The sequence below is a fragment of the Ovis canadensis genome, chromosome 25 (genome assembly GCF_042477335.2).
Source record: "Ovis canadensis isolate MfBH-ARS-UI-01 breed Bighorn chromosome 25, ARS-UI_OviCan_v2, whole genome shotgun sequence".
In the NCBI taxonomy this organism is placed as follows: Eukaryota; Metazoa; Chordata; class Mammalia; order Artiodactyla; family Bovidae; genus Ovis; species Ovis canadensis.
Genome location: NC_091269.1, coordinates 58,184,623 through 58,203,175, shown reverse-complemented (window position 1 = coordinate 58,203,175; position 18,553 = coordinate 58,184,623). Strand labels below are relative to the sequence as shown.

At 52.7% G+C, this 18,553-nt stretch overlaps 1 protein-coding gene across 1 annotated transcript in view; it reads left to right on the top strand.

Moving 5' to 3' along the window:
- Positions 1-18,553, top strand: part of GRID1 (glutamate ionotropic receptor delta type subunit 1) — a 686,487-nt gene that overhangs the window by 193,574 nt on the left and 474,360 nt on the right. Inside the window, exon 4 of the mRNA XM_069572268.1 lies at positions 18,243-18,448. Coding sequence (XP_069428369.1) covers positions 18,243-18,448 — 206 coding nt within the window. The remainder of the gene's footprint in view (positions 1-18,242; positions 18,449-18,553) is intronic.

Below are 18,553 nucleotides of genomic sequence, written 5' to 3'. Positions count from 1 at the left end.
GCTCTTGAACGCTTTAAGCCATCCTCATCCTCCGGATATTTCTCTGCCTCCCCATCCTCCCCAGGCCTGAAATCTGCAGCCGACCCTTAGAGGTTTCTTGAGGGGAATACGGTGGAGCCCCACTTGAGATTCATGACTTTCCCCCCACTGCAATCTCCATGCCCCCTCCCAGAAGAGTGCTCTGAGGACCATCAACCTGACCATCCCTGATGCTGATGTACGTAGTCAGAGGAAGAGGGCAAGGGCGTGGGGATGAGGAGGGGGAGCTTACACCAGAGCTTTGATTCCTCCCACTGCCCGGGAGCACGAGCCAGCCAGCAGACAACTGGATTCCCCTTTTCTCCTGGTGACACGGCTGCATGTATTTCATTTCCTAATAGAGTTTTGTTGCTGTTTCAGGATGGTAGGAGTAATTCTGAATGCTTTCTGGGGCTCTCATTTCCTTCCAAACTGGAGATCACTAGGATCACGATGAAAACTCTGACTCAGCATTGGAAGCTGCATCTTTACCTGCTCTTGCAAAGTTGGGGGGAAAGGCAGCCGTGGGTTATGAAAGAGGCTATTTGGTGCCCAGAGCAGAGGCTGCGGGGCTGCTGCCGTGGAGAGAGGCAGGCCGGCTGTCCACCCGGAGCTGTGGAGCTCCATAATGTGGGTGCTGAGCTGCCAGCTGCAGACTGGGGCAGCTTGGTCCCAGGGCCACCATAGGGCAGTCCCCACCCTGGGAGTGCTGGGCTGAGAGGGGGACCCTGGAAGAGTATGGGTTTAACTGTTGGTTTTCCTGGAAGGCAGAGGGGGCTAATAATAATGAAGGGGTTCTGTGTGGCAGATACATCCCCATAAAGCAGAGAGGCTAAGGGCAGAGGCTTTGGAGTGGTCGCTCTTGCACCTACCATTCTTGAGTCTCAGTTTTCCTATCTGTGAAATGGGGATGATGATAGAACTGCCTTGCTGGGGTAAGTAGGTGAGATGGGGAGAGCTGGGCACAGGGCACAGTGCCCGGCGCACTGCCAGGATGTCCCCCAAGGTTGCTGCTCCTGGGGAGGACATGGTGGGCAGAGGCATGTGCTCCAAGCCAGCCTGTGAACGGCAGCCCTGCCAGCTGCTCCTCTCCAGACGCAGGCCCCAGCTCCAGCGTGGGCTTCTGCTTCAACCAGGACAACTTCCTTCTCTGGACAGAGAATTGCCTTTAATTCATTAATTTGCACATTTTTTTTCCCCCCCACGATGCTTTGTTGAGCTCATATTAGGCACCAGGCTCCATGCCTGGAACTCAGGATGCACAGTGTGAATCAGATACTCAGGATCCCCAGCCTCTGACCAGAGATGCCTGCTGCTGCTGCTGGGCTTGGGCCCCCAGGATGCTGTGGCTGGCCCAGCGTCACGCAGGAGTCAGGGGGCTTCCTGGAGGCCAGGGCATGGGCTGTGGTCCTTGGGGCTTGGCGTTCTATTATATTCATTCCTCTGGAGGTGGCAGAGTGTGGTGGAGTCAGATCTGCTCTGTTTCTTGAGTGACCGAAGCTCTCTGGACTCCAGTTTTCTCATCTGTAAGCCAGGAATAGGAACACTGCCTTCACAGGCATGCTGTGAGGAGGGCGTGAGTTGGAGCGTGCAGGGCTAGCACACCGGAGATGCTCTGTGACTGGTCTTTGCACCTCTCCTCCCCAACCCAGCGCTCCTGGCTGGGAGGACGTTTGCCCTTGGGAGGAGGAGCAGGGCTGACCTTGGCTCTGGCGGCCACATTTCTGTCACTGTGGCCTGCCCCACTGGCATTGATCAAACTATTATCCCAGTTGTGCCCATCCTCCTCTGAGCCCTGCAGCAGCCCTGGCATTTCCAGGACCTTCCAGAGCCTGGTGATGGATGGTGCCACAGTCCAGGCCTCGCTTGTGATGGGCCCAGGCGGGCGTGGGCATGTGATGGATCAGCCCGAGGATGGTATTTTGGAAGGAAAGTTCAAATTATATTTCAGGATAATACCCTGCCTCCCCTGGCCCCCACCCTGAATCCCATTTGTAATCTGGCCCAAGAAGTTCTGGCGGGAGTTAACTAGCTTGTGATGGATGGGCTGGCACTTCTGTTCAGCCTGCAGATCCTGACTCTTAATTAATATAGATGTGGGTTTAATTTGGGGGGTTAGCAGGGCTGCCTGGGGCCACAGAAAGCCCTTGGCCACCTGTGTTTGCTCCCAGACTGGCCTGGCTGCCTGGGCCAGGGTGCCCAGCCATCTCACCCATTCTCACAGAGCTCCTGGTCTCTGTGGACCACTGGCTCTGTTATGACTGGTCTCTGCCGTCCTCTTGCTTTTATTACCAAGGGAGGTGCCCTTCAGGTGGTGTGGGGAGGCTGCTGCACAGGCACCTTCAGGAGTCAGCTCCCCGACCCAGGGGAGGGCGGGGGAGGCCAGGGTGAGGGGAGGGTACAGCTCGCTTCTTGCTGGACGTGGCTGTGGCTTCTGGCCATCTGCGTGGTGTTAGGGGGTGAACTGCTGGCATGTGTGTAAGAGAGTGGGAGGGCATTGCGTGTGTCAGTGTGAGTGTGTGTGCATGACCTGGGCAGCACTGTGTGAGTGTGAGTGTGCATGTGAGTGGGTCATGGGTGCAGGCGTGCATACACGAGAGTGGGGTGGTGAATGTGTGTGAGTGTCGTGAGCCCTGGTGTGCTGGTGAGTGTTCAACAACGGCTCTCCAACGAAACAGAAAACTTTATAGTTTCGCTGGTTCCTGGGGTAGTGGCTGATTTTGAGTGTTGTGATGTCCTTGAACATGTAGTTGGGAAGGGATGTGTGTGTGTGTATTGCTCAATTGTGTCCGACTCTTTGTGACCTCATGGACTGTAGCTTGCCAGGCTCCTTTGTCCGTGGAATTCTCTAGGCAAGAATACTGGAGTGGGTTACCATTCTCTTCTCCAGGGGATCTTCCCAACCCAGGGATTGAACCTGGGTCTCCTGCATTTCAGGCATTTTCTTTACCAGGAGCCGCCAGGAATGATGTACCATTATGTGATATTTCAGATACAACAGACATTAGTAGCTCCATGAACACAGATAATAGTAAAATGTAGCAAAATAACTAGGAAGTGATGAGTTGTGTGTATTTGTCAATTTTATTTGTAATGTAATTTGCTTAATTATACGTTTGTTATTTGATTTATAGTGACTGCGTTGGGTAACTGGCTCACAAAATTCCCAAAAATTCAACAGTAGCCTCTCATGAGATGGTTCAGGCTGGTTCCAGCATACCCCTGTGTGAATGAGTGTGTGAGATGAATGTGAGCATGCGGGTGTAGGTGAGTGTATTTGAGTGTGTGTGAAGGTGTGAATGTGAATACATGAACGTGAGAATGTGGACCTGAGTGTGAGTTTGTGAGCACAAGTGTGCCCGTTTCTGAGCGTGGGCATGCAAGTGCACGTGAATGAGTGTGGGTACACACACAAAAGTCACCCATGTGCGTACATGTGAAAGAGTGTAGGAATACACACAAGTCACCCATGCGGGTGCATGTGAATGATTGGGGGTACAGACATGAAAGTCCATGGGTTTTGGGGCTTCCTTGGCGGCTCAGTGGTGAAGGGTGTGCCTGTCAATGCAGGAGACAGGGGTTCCATGCCTGGCCCGGGAAGCGGCCACATGCCAGGAAGCAGCTAGGCCCGTGCGCCCCAGCTGCTGAAGCCTGCACGCTCTGGAGCCTGTGCTCTGAAACAAGAGAAGCCGCCGCAATGAGGAGCCCGTGTAGCAGTGGAGACCCAGCACAGCCAATAAAGCACAGAATGAAATTATTTAAAAACATGAGTTTTAAAGAACAAAATCAGGGGCAGGCTCCAGCCCAAGAACTCGGAGGGAAGAGGCTCAGATCCGAGGGTGGCTGAGGCTCCCAGCACAGCAGAGCCTGGCTGGGCCCAGTCCCATCCACCTTCTGGAGCAGAGGGGAGGAGGGGAGGGGCTTCTGGGCACCTAGCGTGGGTCTGGGGCTGTGTCCGCCTTCCCGCAGCTGAGCCCCTCTCTTGTATTTCTGCTTCTGGTTCCCCGTCCACCAGCCTGGAAAGCATAACTCGTGTCCCTGATGCTTTATTCCTCTCTCGCCTTCCTTTCCTGCAGCCAAAGGCCCTCCTCTCCACCCCAGCGCCCCAGCCTGTGTTCAGGCTCCACTGGGTCACGCTTGGGTGGTGGTTTAGAAATTTTTATGACCGATGGCCCTTTGCCCTCCAGGTCACACTCCGTCTTGCAGAATTGTCAAGTGGATTTTTCAAAATCAAACCCTTTCTCCCACCCCATGCTATGTCCACACTGCTCTCTGTGGTCTGCCACGACTTAGACTTCGGCCTCATCTATACGACAGCCCCGGGACCCCCCCCTGCTGCACCAAAGAAGGCTCTGGTGATGGCGTCAGCACACCCGCTGCCTCTGGCTCAGGTTCACCCCCCGCTTCACCCCTTCCTGGGTGGAGGACTCCTGCCCTCCTTTCACCTGGCACTGCCCACACTTCCCTCTGGGGCTGGCACAGAGAATCCTTCCCCGGACCGGTGTTTATGCGCCGCTCTCCACTGTGAGGTCTTCATGGACAGCGATCCTCACCAGCCTGGCCCCCGTCTGGCACCAGGAGGTATGAGGCTCCACGCATGGTGCCTGTGTGAGGGCAGAGACTGGTTCTGCTGCAGAAGCTGCCTTTGGAGGCCCCCCGAGAGGCAGGGGCACCCATGAGCCCTGTGCTGTGCTTCACTCCTAGCTGTGGTTGGCACTGCCTCTTCAAAGGCAAGTTCCAGAGGAAACAAATTAAATCTGAGTAAATATCAGGGGGTAATTATGTAAATTAAATGCGAAAGTAAAAGAACATTTGTCATGAGGTCAGCAGAGAGCTGTGAAGAGTGGGGTTTCCTGAGCCTGGGCTGCGGAGGAGCAGGAGGGGCAGGGTGGTGCTGGAGGTGGCGTGGAGGGGGCAGTGTCACTGGTGAGACAGGCCCATCGTTCCAAGCCCTGCCCCACATGCAGACTTTAGTCCAGGCGCTTGTATCCATCCTTCTGCTCTCTCTTTATGGTGGTCCTCAGAGGAGGCCCCACCCTGCCCATTTTACAGAGGTGGCAACAGGCTCCGAAAGCTAAGGGGGCATGATCAGGCTATGGATGACAACATGTATGAGCCCGTCTCCCAGTGTCAGGCTCCAAATCCCGACTCTCCTGCCTGGGGCCAGAGCCCTGCTTTGGAAAGGCCCCAGCAAGAATCCGGCTGCAGCTGCTCAGGCTGCCTGGCTGTGGTCGTGGGGGATACTCAGGCACACACGGGGGCTCCGGGCTGCCTCCAGAGTGACTGACTTTGCTGCCGCCCGGTCCTGCCTCTGCTTCAGAGACTTGGAGTTAGGCACAGGGTGGGGATGGTGTGACCGGGGCCACAGTCCTGATCTCAGCTGACCCATGGGTCCCTCTGATGCCATTCCTCTGTCCTGCTGCTTTCTGGCCAGTCCCAGGAATGCCGCTGTGGCTCTCTGCCTCAGGAGCGCGTCAGGCTCGGTGTCCCTCACGGCCACACAGAGCCATCAGCAGGTCTGGGCAGGCTCCGGGTCCAGGAGCTCCTTGGTCCTGCTGTTCTCTTGGCCTGGAGTACACGTCTCTCTCTTGTGGGAAAGGCCACCTAGGCGTACAGGCTCCAGGGCTGAGCTCTCTGAAGGTATGCTGGAGACCCGTCCTCCCCCAACACTGCCCCAGGAAACAGACTGCTTCTTGGGCATTTTTCATGGGTCCTAACGCAGCTTCAAGCCTTGCTTGTATGTCTGTTTCCATTGAGCCTGACCCTCTCTCAAGCCTCCACAGTGGCTGTGGCACAGTGGGCAACCAGACACGTGCTTGCAGAAAGCCTGAGTCAGAGGCCAGTCCCATCTCCTTGGCACTGGAGGTGGGAGGCTGCTGCTGGTCCTAGGGCAGTGAGGAATGGTGGGGGCAGCGAGGATTGGGGTCAGCCAATGGCGTCGCTCGGCATTCCTCCGCCCACCCTGTCCTGAGCACGTCTGAAGATGTGGAACCCAGCTCAGAGTAGTTTCCAAGTCAACCCAGTCGAGCTGCCATTTCCAGGAGCGTGGGCTTTTCCGCACGGTGATAATTTACGAAATTAATGGAGATGCTGCATTTCACTGTGTAATGTCAGTTATTAATACTGATTGCAAATTAACAGCTGGTAACAGCATGCGTCACGTTTCCGTCTTTCCGTTTCTAAAAGCTGGACTCCAGCAGTTGACCAGCTTGCTGTGAAGCCTCTCTGGAGCTTTGGGTACCTAAGGTGACCACTCTGTAGGCCTGGGTAGGGTCTGGGGGCTGCCCTGGCCACCACCAGCAAGTCCTGTACCGTGATGGGACACAGAGCAGAGTCTTTGACTCAGTGTGTGGCTGTGGGGTTGAACCAGCTCTGTTCAGAGCTGGTGGCTAATCTGTGAAATGGGTGTAATCTGGCGACGCCCCCAGGGGTATGTGAGGCTCAGGTGAAGTGTGTGTGCCAGGCACCTGCCTCTGCATGCGCACATGGTCAGGGGCTCTGACCTGCCTCCTTCCTGTCCCTCCCCAGGAGCTGTTGGCTAATTGGCAGCTGCGGGTAAAGAGCTCTGACTCCAGCGTTCTAGGTTTGATCCCCAATCCTGCCTCTAATGGGCTGGATGACTTTGGGCCAGACAGTAGGGTGTCATGGGGATTAAATAAGACGGTATGTGCCAAATGCTTAGCATCGTGCTGGCACATTAGGCCTTAATAAGCCCGTACTGTGATGATTATTCCATCATCCTCACCACGTGGCTTCATTCCTGCCATGCCTCCGAGGCAGGTCGTTTGTTGGTGGCATTATCAAGGAGCAAAGTCACTGTCTTTGGGGCCCTTGGAAATTCAAATGTGATTGTTTTGGCTAAACACTTGGAAATCACTTTGCTAGACTTGCTTCCAGTTGTTGCAGTTCAGTCCCTCAATCGTGTCCAAGTCTGTGGGATCCCACGGACTGCAGCACGCCAGGCTTCCCTGTCCTTCACCATCTCCTGGACTGTGCTCAAACTCATGTCTGTTGAGACAGTGATGCCTTCCAACCATCTTATCCTCTGTTGCTCCCTTCTCCTCTTGCCCTCAGTCTTCCCCAGTTTCAGGGTCTTTTCCAATGAGTCAGCTCTTCTCATCAGGAAGCTCCCAAGTATTGGAGCTTCAGCTTCAGCATCAGTCCTTCCAGTGAATATTCAGGGTTGATTTCCTTTAGGATTGACTGATTTGATCTTGCTGTCCAAGGGACTCTCAAGAGTCTTTAGCACCATAGCTCAAAAACATCAATCTTTGGTGCTCAGCCTTCTTGATGGTCCAACTCTCACATCCATAATGCCTGGAAATCACTTTTCTAGATTTGCTTCCAGATCTTACTTAAATTGAGAAGAGTCCAGGAAAAAACAGAAATTTCTCAAAGCATGAATGTGGGTTGTTCCTCTTGCTGGCTGTGTGGTGTTGATGGAGGGACTCCTCTGGTTTCAGTTTTCTCATCTGTGAAATGGGATGGTTGTCACTTCCTCACAGACTGTGGGGAAGGAGAGCATAAAAGACACATGTAAGGATTCAGCAGCAACACGAGAGGGAGTTTTGGTTCTGGGCTTGCTTGCCGGGCTCTAGGGACCTAAAGGCATGGGGTGGCCTTTTGGGGCTGGTGGTCAGTTTCCTTAGGGACCTTGTACTCAGTCTCCTCTGGGCATGTCTCGTATTTTCAGTGGGGTCTTGGTTCCTTCCTGAAAGGTCTGTTGGTGCAAGAATGAAGCTTGCTAAGAAATGCAATTCTGATGCCTCATCCTGAAAAGATGGCAACCAAAGCTGAAGGACTCTAAGCCAATCCTACCTATCTTGGAGGAAGAATTGCTAAAATCAATACCAAATACCTAGTAAGTGAGAGGTGACAGGAACATCAAACTTTATTTGTGAAAATTTTAAGAATCATTAGTGTATTATGGATTCTTTAGAAATATGATCTCAGTCCATGGATGGAAAGGAATTGCAAATCAGAGGGACTATTTATTGCAGTGGGGATAAGGGACCTGCCAGATTAAGAAAAACTACTGACGGAGCCAGAGATTCGAAGCATGAAAGACAGTAGCAGATCAACACGGCAGAATTTTATCCAAATACTGGAACCCAACTCGGAACAGAAGTTGGTGAGGGATTATTTTATAAACCTATTTTCATCATAACATGTGTAAAATGCAAATTCTGATCATTATGTAAATTAGTTACTTGGTGTAATTTACTTAATTCAAAGCACTTAATGCAGCGTGGTATGTTTTTTTTCCAAAGTGCCAGAGTAGACGTTTATTTTAAATTGTTTTTAATCTCGGCCTTCCAGCATGATTATTTAAAATGTTTTCCCCCTTGTGTTTGTTTTTTTAAATGGAAAAGAATAGAGTCTGGGGAGAAGTGAGCATGTTGTGATCACATGGTGTCCTCCTTTGCCAGGCTCCAGGCAGTGGATGTGAGTAAGGCTCACACATGGACCTCTGTGTCTGAAATGAACTTGTGTGCACACGCTGTGTGAATGTGCTCACAAGGAGTTTTCCAGACGACTCTTTCTTCTTTACAGAATCTGCTCACGTATGGTTTCATGGCTTGTTCTGAGACCTGTTTGAACAGAAAGCTCCTGGATATTATTGGCCCCTATTATGGGCAGAAATCTGCTCTCTCTCTCAGAGAGTTTTCAATGTCAGCCCTTCCCCTTCAGCCACTTTACAACTTTGGAATTTCCATTATCACAGAAGGGAGAGCTGACCTTTTTAGTCTTCTATTGTATCATCCGATTGTCAGGACGGCACCTCCCTTCTCGATGAGCCTCTAGAACAAGAGAGATGATTTGTTCATTTGGGAACCTTTTGGGGGCGTTCCCAGTGCTGATATAAGGCTGGGAGGGGCTGACAGCCACTGAGCATCTCTGTTGCCGTGTGCCCTGGTAGATCCTCAGTGGAGGGTCACAGTGCTCCCAGGAGGAAGGTGGGGTGAGCCCTGTTTGCAGATGAGGGATGGGCTCCGAGAAGTGGCTGCCCAGGGTCGCGGGGCTTGCTAAGGGTGGGATCTTATGTGGCCAGTGGGGCCACTTCTGTGCGCCTTTCCCTCAGCTCTGTCCCTGGTCACCGTGCCGAGGGTGTTGCGTTATTACTTAGGTATGACCAGGCTGGCAGATCAGGAGGCAACTCCCATTGAAAAGACAGTTTGTGACAATTCCCAGATGGAGGGGGTACACCATGCCTTGGGTGGCCACTGGGGGAGGCACCAGGGTTGATCAGGAGGCTGGGGAAGGGAAACTATGGGCAAGAGCCCTTTATGTGATTTCCACAGTAAAGAATGGGTGAGGTGGGCTAGGCAGGTTCAGAGTTGGCAAACTGGAATAATTTTGGCAGACTCTGGGGCATGGGGTGTCCTGAGTTGTCTAGTACCTGGTCCTGGGATGATTGGAACAGGTAAATAGTGGCTCAAAATGTGGGAGTCCCGTGGAGGAGGTGTTCGGGGTGTGGGCTTTGGGGTGGCTGGTTTACATATGAATGGGGTGCTTTGGGGCAAGTTGTTTACTATCTTTAAGAGTTGATTTTCCCTCTGAGGGGCAGCTCTCCAGGGTCAGCAAAGCGCCACATGTCAAAGCATCTGAAGACCAAAAATAAAAGACGTGGTTAATACAGAGGGCAGGGTTTTGGGGAGTTGGGGATGGAAAGTCACTCTGAAGGACTCCCTAGGCCAGCTGAGCAGCTGAGATTCTGACCAGGACAGGGGAGACCTCCTTCCCAGAGGAGAACCTCAGCAGGAGGCCGTAGAGCAGTGGCGCTGTGCCACCACGAAAGGGGGGATAGCTCGTGAGGGTCCTTCTGCTCACCTATAGCCGGCCCCTGCCTGGGCTCTGGGGGCATTAGCTCTGGGGTGACCTTGTCACCTCATGACAGGGAGAGGCCTACATCCTGCTTTCCTGAGAGCCGGCTGGATGCACCACAGCTGTGGGTCTCTGCTCCTCTCCTTGCAGAACTCCCACGGGCCTGCTTTGTGACCACCGGACTTCCCTGGAGATGGCTTTTATCACACCCACATGGACTGAAAATGCACCCATGAAATGCAGTCTGCAAATGAAACACACTCTGGCATGTGGGCGGCGCTCAGTGAATGGTGGGGTGGAGCCACGCTCTGCTGCGGGCTCAGTCTTACGTGCAGGACTGAGAGCTCCTTGAGTCCTTGAGGACAGGGCTGTCGGGACAGGGCTGTCGAGTTTCCAGATTCTGCTGTTCCCAGAGCAGTGGTCAGGAAATAGTTAAGGAAGGAGAGGGGGAGAAGTGGGGGAGGAACCCACAGCTGGGCAGCTGAGTTATGGGAGGTGGGGCACCAAATGGATTTTGAGAAGAGGGAAAGGGTATCAGCTTCTGATCGAAGCTGCAGCAGGCGGGTCTTTGTGATCTCTTACCCTGGAAATTGTGGGTGCTTCCTCCTCTGCAAACCTAGCCTCCGTCACACCCCGGTTCTGTAGCTATTCCATGAATGACATGAATGGTGGCGTTTTGAGTTGGTGCTGGGGAGGGGAGTAAGCAATACAGGGAGAGAGGAGCCTGAGCAGAGGTCTTGGAGATGAATTTGAATTTGGGTAAACTATTTGAACCATGTATTTGGAGGCCAGATACAAAAGGAATTTTTTTTTTTTAAAGTCAGTAGAGTGGTTATCATTACTGTATAGAACAGACTTTTGGACTCTGAGGGAGAGGGAGAGGGTGGGATGATTTGGGAGAATGGCACTGAAACATGTATACTATCATGTAAGAAACGAATCGCCAGTCTGTGTTCGATACAGGATACAGGATGCTTGGGGCTGGTGCACGGGGATGACCCAGAGAGATGATATGGTGTGGGAGGGGGGAGAGGGGTTCAGGATTGGGAACTCATGTACACCCATGGCCGATTCATGTCAATGTACAGCAAAACCAATACAGTATTGTAAAGTAAAATAAAGTAAAAATAAAAAAAATTAAAAAATAAAAGTCAGTAGAATGAAAACTGTGTCTCAGCGTTGGAAAATTTGCCAAAAATCCCCAGACACTTCTAACTGTGAACTTCTGGGTATGAGGTGGAAGCCTTCATACATACATATGTATATTACAGATGGTAAAATATTCTTTATAAGTACCCTCAGTGCTTGGACATTTCTTGGAAATTGAAAATGGTCTGGGAAGCAATTTGAAATGTGTTCTTTCATTTCAATTACTTTTCAGAAAGTATTTAATATACCCATGACTATATGATTTTTTTTTTCCCTGAAGGAGTAGTGAGATAGTAGAGATATAACCTTAAATTCTGGGGGGAAAAAAGCTTGCCCAACTTCAATTTCTTGTTTGCCTCCATCGGATACAGGACAATTATATGGTTGGTGAATTTGCCCTGGGTTTTAGCCTGGTTCTTGCTTTAGTTCAGTTTGTTCCACTGACTTTGGCTGAACGTGACTCTGTGCTAGGCATGGAGCCTTGGGCTTGGACAAAGAAATTAGAGAGATCTAGTTCTTGCTTCCCTGGTCCTGGAGCTTTGAAACTTGGGAGACACATGAATTCTAAATTGAGGATCTGAGATGGCCTGCAGGGAGGTGTGGTTTCAATTGGGCCTTGATGGAAGGATAGTAGTAGTGTTAGCAGCTCAGTCATGTCCGACCCTTTGTGACGCCATGGACCGTATAGCCTGCCAGGCTCCTCTGTCCATGGAATTCTCCAGGCAAAATACTGCAGTGGGTAGCCATTCCCTTCTCCAGGGAGTCTTCCCAAGCCAGGGATTGAAACTGGGTCTCCTGCCTTGCAGGCAGATTCTTTACCATCTGAGCCATGAGGGAAGCCCAATGCAAGGCTCTGTAAATTTCAAATTGGGTGAGTCTCAGCTGAGAGTATAAGGGCACATATGGGGTATGTATATGTGTGTGTTGTGGTGGTGTACTGGGTGTGTATGTGTGTGTGGAGGGTGTCCAAGGAAGGGCAAAGAGCTTCTTTTTCTGGAGTTTGGGTGTGTGGTTTCTGCTGGTGGAGGCAGGTGATGGTGATACAAAAGTAAAAATGAAAAAAAGTTGCTAAGACCAGAGAGTCTATTATGTATCAGACTAAGATGTATGGAGTTTATTTATGTTCAATAATAAAGTCTCTTGAAGGTTTATTGTTTGTTTGTGATTGATGGCTTCTTTTGAGAATATTAATTTCTGGGCAAATTTAAAAGAAATGTATTATTCATGGAAAGTTTTAGAGGAGAGCTTTATCATGAGCAGGTATGAACTCTGCAAACATCTTGGCGGACGGCACTGGTGGGGAGGACCGCAGGGTCGGGGGACCTCCTAGGAGGCTGAGGCTGAAGTCCTAGGGAAGAAATGATGGTGTCAGAACCTGCGAAGGGGTCATGGAGATGGGCTTGTGGTGGAATGTTTCGGAGGAGCCAGCCTGGGTGTCTGGTACTGATGTTCTCTGAGCCGGCTGATGGGTGATACTAGAGGGAAGCTCAGGAATGTGGGGGTGTGAGCAGGAGTGCGTGAGGGGAGGGGACTGAGGAAGAGGAAGGAGCCCGAGGGTGTCTGGAGGCCCAGAGAGAAGAGAGAGGGCTTCAAGGTCAGGTGGCCACAGGCTGGGTGTTCTGGAGAACCCATGGAAAATGGAGAGAGAGAAGGGCCGCTGCTGGGTGATGGCTTTTGCCAGAGCTTTAGGGCACTGTGGAGTGGGTGGTGGGCAGAGAAGTGAGTGTTGGGATGTGCCAGTGGTTGCCTGGGCCCAGCATTCGGAAGCTGGTCCATGGAGGGGAGGAGGGATGGGGCGGGGGGCTGGGGCTCGGGCACTGTGTTCACCTCCTCCCCTGCTGGTGGCGGAGACTCCAGCTTCCTTCCCTGGTGGCTCCACACTTCCAGTCCTCCCTCTGCCCAATCCCCATCATGGGGCGAGCAAGGTCCCTCTTCGTTCCGGGTCCCACAGGCTTCATTCTGCAGCTTTCTGCTTGCTGTCCTGCGGTCAGGAGTGCCCTTCCCCTGGCAGTTTCCAGGGCTGGCTCCCACCCTGACTCTGCCAGCGGTGTCCTGAAGCCCAGTCTCTGCTTCCTTCAGCACTCGCACCGCAGTCGGAAATTACCTACTAGGCATGTTGTTTGTTTCCCGTCTGTTCTCCAGACCCTGAAATGTAAGTCCTGTGCCAGCAGGACGACCGTGGGCTCATTTGTTCTTGTGCCCCGGCCCTAAGGAGAGGAATCGGCACAGAGAAAGCTCTCTGTGAATGTTGGAGGGAAGAAGGGACGAATGAATGCCCACAGGATGCCTTGCATTGGATGGACTTCTGGCGACCAGGTCCCTTGAGGGTGGGCCAGTGCAGCTGAGGTCCGTCCTGGGGTGCTCACGTCGAATTCCTCCCAGGAATGCACTTGCCCCAGGTCCCTAAACTGCTTCCTTTCTCTGGGGAGCAGGGTGCCTCTCCTGGGAGCCTCTCTCTGTCATCCCTGTGGGTGATGACAATGCCCTTGTTCCTGGTTCTTGCCCTGCCCAGCCACCTTGGAGAGCTGTTAGCCATCTGCCTCCTCCTGCCCTTTCTGGGGCTGACGGGAGGCCCCTCTGGCCCCATCGTCTCCCTCTCTAGTGGAGATGGGTCTGGTTGGAGCTGTGCCAGTGAAGGTGGACTGGGCTGGCCAGTCTGCACAGAGAGGTCCCAGTGGAAGGGCCTGGGCCAAGGCCCAGACCCCTGTAGGGGCCAGGGGGCTCCTGGGATGGTCACTCTGCTACCCTGGGAGCAGCCCCATACCCTCCTTACCTAACTTCTTGGGGAAGTCTCCCTTTTTCGGGCAGCAGCGGTGGGCAGCTGACTTTCTTGGGGGATGGGGGTAGGGTGGCGTCACAGACTCAGTCTTACAGGGAGGAAGGGACTAGCTGGAGAAGCAGGCCTCCTTGGCCCCATTCCTGGGGAACAGGAGGCAGGCGGCAACGTTTACTTGGGCTCTTGACTGTCATTCTGCCCCTAGCCACCCTCCCACGTGCAGCTGAATAAGAACTTCAGAGGCTGCGAGCTGACCTTTTCAACCTAGTGGGAGCAGGCAGCTGGAGCCAGGGGCTGCGGTCCCGTGGGAGCACCGCCTTCAACCTGCATCACTTATTCCAGGTATGCAGAGCCAGCCGCTGACAGGGAGCTTAAACTCTCTCTGATGGCTCGGCTCCATCAGGGGCTGCCCAAACAGAAGGCGGAAACACAGCAGCTCAGGGGTTGCGGTGCAGGAGCTCTGTGGGCTTGTGTTCTCTGTGTGTGCACGCCTCTGTGTGTACCTGTGGGTCCCAAGACAGTTGCCACCCCATATGGCACCTCCTATTCCCTGAGGAAATGAAGCAGTCTTGTGAGTTGAGACAGATTTTGGCGGGAGACCTCAGGGAAGAGACTGGAGGGGACTTCCCCCCAGCTTGTGAGAGCTGGTCGTGCTGGCATGATGCATGAGGATCCTGGACCCCTACCAGACTCATGGGCCTGTGGGCGCACACGCAGCCGTGGTGGACCCCTCATTGCACACGTGTTCATGTAAAGCGTAGCTCTGCAGACGTGGCCAGTCTCTGCCACTTTAAGACTTGCAGTTGCCTTGAAAGACACCGGAAGTGGAGTGGGAGCTGGTAGACGGTGGATCTCAGAGTACTGCCTTCATGCGAGGCCCGTCAGCTATGCTCCAGATCTGGGTCAAAGCCAAGGCCGTGGGGCAGTGAGGACCGTAAGTGTCCAGGTGAAGGGATAGGGCTTCGGAAGCTACCAGCGTCCTCCCTGAACTGGCTAACCCTCAGTCCCCCATGTGGGGAAGCTGTGTGTTAGAGAGACTTTCTAAGATACAGGCCTTGCTCTTTCAGTGAACTTTTCATAAGGCGTATTAGATACGATGCATCTGATGAACTTGGTTTATCAGTTAGTTATTGCTGAGAAGCAGACCATCCCCGGAATTAGTGGCTTAGAACAAGTCGTTTATAAATAGTCATTTGTGTATATTTGTGAGCGTGTGTGTGTGTATGTGTGTGTGAGTCTGTAGGTCAACCAGGAAGTTTTGCTGTGGTCTCAGTTCAGTTCAGTTCAGTTCAGTCGCTCGGTTGTGTCTGACTCTTCTGGTCTCACTGGAGCATCTGAATTCAGCTGACATGTAGCCCGGGGTAGTTACCTGGTCCACCTGATCCTTCTCCACACGTGTCTGCATCCCTCTGGAGGCTAGCGGAGGGCTCTTCTCCTGGTGGTGGCAGAGTCTGAGAGTGGAAACAGAAATACCCACTTACTCTAACCTCTGCTTGTACCAAGTAACAGCAGTCTTATGAGTCAAAGCAGGTCATGTGGTTGAAGGTAGGGGCTGGAAGGGTCTTCAAAGTGACAGGGCAAGAAGCATGGTAATAGGGAGGCCTGAGTGCAGCTCATCTCCTATGTTTGGAACATTGTTTACACTGCATTGGTTAAAAGACAGTTTCTCAGGCAGAGCTGCACTGGAACTTTCTGAGATGACCCATCACATATGGTCTATATTTGTGCTAGTAAATATGGTAACCACCATCCAGATGTGGCCATTGAGTATTTAAAATGTGGCTAGTGTGACCAAGGAACTGAATGTGTGATTTTATTTAATTTTAATGAAATTAAGTTTGAATTTAAATAGCTACAGGTGGCTAGTAACAAGCCCAGATTGATGGGGGAGCATCAGGGTTCATTTGGGCACAAGCTGTTGTGTGCCTGGCACGGGAGGCCACTGCTGATTTGAGTGAGGGTGTCTGCTGGGTGCTGAGATATTCACAAGCTTACCCTTAGCAGGCGCAAATTCTGCCGTGTGCTCAGGAGAGGGAGAGGCCGGGGTTGACACCAGCCCTGAATTGTTCAAGTTGGGGTGTTGAATTTCTGTTCTTTGAGCCATCTCTGCCCACGGGTCCTGCCATTGCCTCTGATGGGTGAAGAAACTCTGAAGAATCTCTTCGCACTTTTCTTTCTAAGGCTAAATAAAGATCTCTAGGGTCCTCAGCAGGTTGGTGGGGACTGCATAGCCTCTCTGGGGGGCCCAAGGGTTATTGAGAGTCTGGAGCCTGTGTGTCGGGAGCCCCTGATGCTGGGGGAGATGTAAGCCACTGTGTGGTCCTCCATTGGTCACCTTTGGGGGAGTTCAGGGGCTGGGTGCAGAGGGCCCATCCTGCTGCTTGGTACCCCTGAGACCCTCGTGCTTTGTCAGGCAGGCCTCTCTGGGTGCATGTTGGTGCTCCGGGGCCCAGGCTGATGATGGACAATGCTGGCTGAGGTCATGGCTGGGCTAAAATACACGAGCTTGAATGTCAGATGTTTGCGATCTCTGGGGCTCTCATCTGGGGACTGCCGTGTCCTCCGATGGACCATGAGGAGGTCAGCTCTCTGTGCCTCCCAGATGCAGGCCCCTGAGATAGAAGCAGGTGGTAGCTTCATGAACTATGGTTCCTCACAGTCCTCTGAAAATGATACTCAGGGACTTTCATTCCCAGTGTACAGATGAAAACACTGAGGCACAAAGTAGATGGATGGTTTGCCCAGGTGTTAAGGAACTGTGCTAGACTGTAAGCATCTGAGCCTGCAACAGGTGCTCAGACCTATTCCAGGGCTTCCCCTCGTGATGGGAAATAGGGACCCTGTGCACCTGCCCCCCGGAACCCAGTTATGACTCCACGACGCTGTGGCCTCCTGCCTGGCACTGTGCTTGGCTTTCCATGGCCATTCTTGTCATATCCAGCTAGGACTAGACTTACTATTGAGCCTGACCTCTTGGCAAGATGGGCAGTGAAGAGACCACTGCTTGCATGGTGCCTGGCACGTGTCGAGTTCAAGAAAATTTGTGGAATAGGCACAAAGCGAAAGTTTGCGAAAGAAAGATTGGTTGGAAAAACAATTGGGTTGAATTAACACTGTACACTTTGAGTTTGGGTGACTGGCTGGGCCAAGGTGTGCCCAGGGAAGCCTGTCGACAGCCCAGGTGCTGGAAGAGGACAGTTTGTGTGATTCAGGCTGGCCCAGAGTGTCCTCTGGAGGAGGTGGCTCAGGGGCAGGGCCTGCCTTTGGGAGCTGGGATACAGATATGGACCAGATGAAGGAAACATCCCAGGCTTGAAAAAGTGGCCTATGAACTGAGACTCTGGGCTGCAAGTGACAGAAATCCAGATCAAGTTGGCTCAGGTGGGAAAGGGTGTTTTTTGGCTCATGAAACTGAACAGTCCAGGAGAAGCCGGCTTCACAGATGGATCCAGAGGCTTAAATGACATCAGCAGGACTGTACCCTACTCTCGGACCTGGTTGCTGGGTCCATTTTTGGGCAGATCACCTTTTGGAGACGTCAGAAGCCCATGCAAGGCTGCTGCTGAGAGATTTGGTCCTAATTAAAAAATGTTCAGCAGTGCTGGCCATCACAAGAGTAAGTTTTCACCAATGAGCAACAATAGCTGGGCCCCAAGCTCCTTCTGAACCCCTGCTCCCTGGTGGTTTATTCCAGCTCCTTATTCTCCCCTCCTGCCCTGGGATTTCATTCTGCCCTCTTGGTGACTGCAGGGGAAAGAGCAGCCCTGTCTCCCAGATGCTTCACCAAAATGCCAGGACGGCGCCCCATCCAGGACCATCCCGGACCACCTGCTCACCCCCAATCCAGTCAGGATGTACAGTTCTCATTGTACTTGGGGGGCAGTCACTTCAGCTGGGAAAAGAGTGGATGAGGAAAGTTCATCTAGGAAAATCAAGTCCCTGGAATAAGACAGCGCCCCAGACCTCAGGGCTGGGGTGTGAGGGTACAGGGTATTCAATTATAAGATTGGGGCAGGGACTGAGATTGGAACCACGCAAGGCCAGGTCAGTCAGTGGCCTTAGCTCATCACTGAGGGTCAAGGAGTTGCAGCGCCAGGTGGAGGGACTGTGGGTCGTGGGTTATGGACCACCACCACATATAGCAACCAGGACAGGACTGCCAGAACTTTCACTTCTATTGGATGAAAAAAAATAGGGAGAGAAAGGGAAATTCTTCAGGACACTTTTTGGCTCCAGAACCTGTTGGTGGCAGGAAGTGCTCCCTGCGGTGGGAGACACTTATCCAAGGGCTGGATGCTGATATAGAATGTTGGCACCAAATAGATGCCTTGCATTCCTTTGTCCATTGGTCCACGGAGGCAGACTTGAGTCCTCATGCAAGGCTTATATGGGGGTAGCACTGGTGATAGACACCATCCAAGGTCCTTTTCTGCTTAAAGACGGTTCTCTTCCCCTCCTCTTCTCCACTGCTCAGATATCCGCGGGCTCCAAAGCTTTCTGGACCAGGCCTCGAGGCTGGGCCTTGACGTCTCTTTACAAAAGGTGGACAAGAACATTAGCCACGTGTTCACCAGCCTCTTCACCACGATGAAGACGGAGGAGCTGAACCGCTACCGAGACACGCTGCGCCGCGCCATCCTGCTGCTGAGCCCGCAGGGGGCGCACTCCTTCATCAACGAGGTAGGTGATGGGGCCTGGGGCCCCAGGAGCTCTGCCCAGGGCTCCCTGCGGGGTGACTCAGGTGGGCTGCAGGTGCTGTCTGCTCGGGCATGGCTGGAATGGATG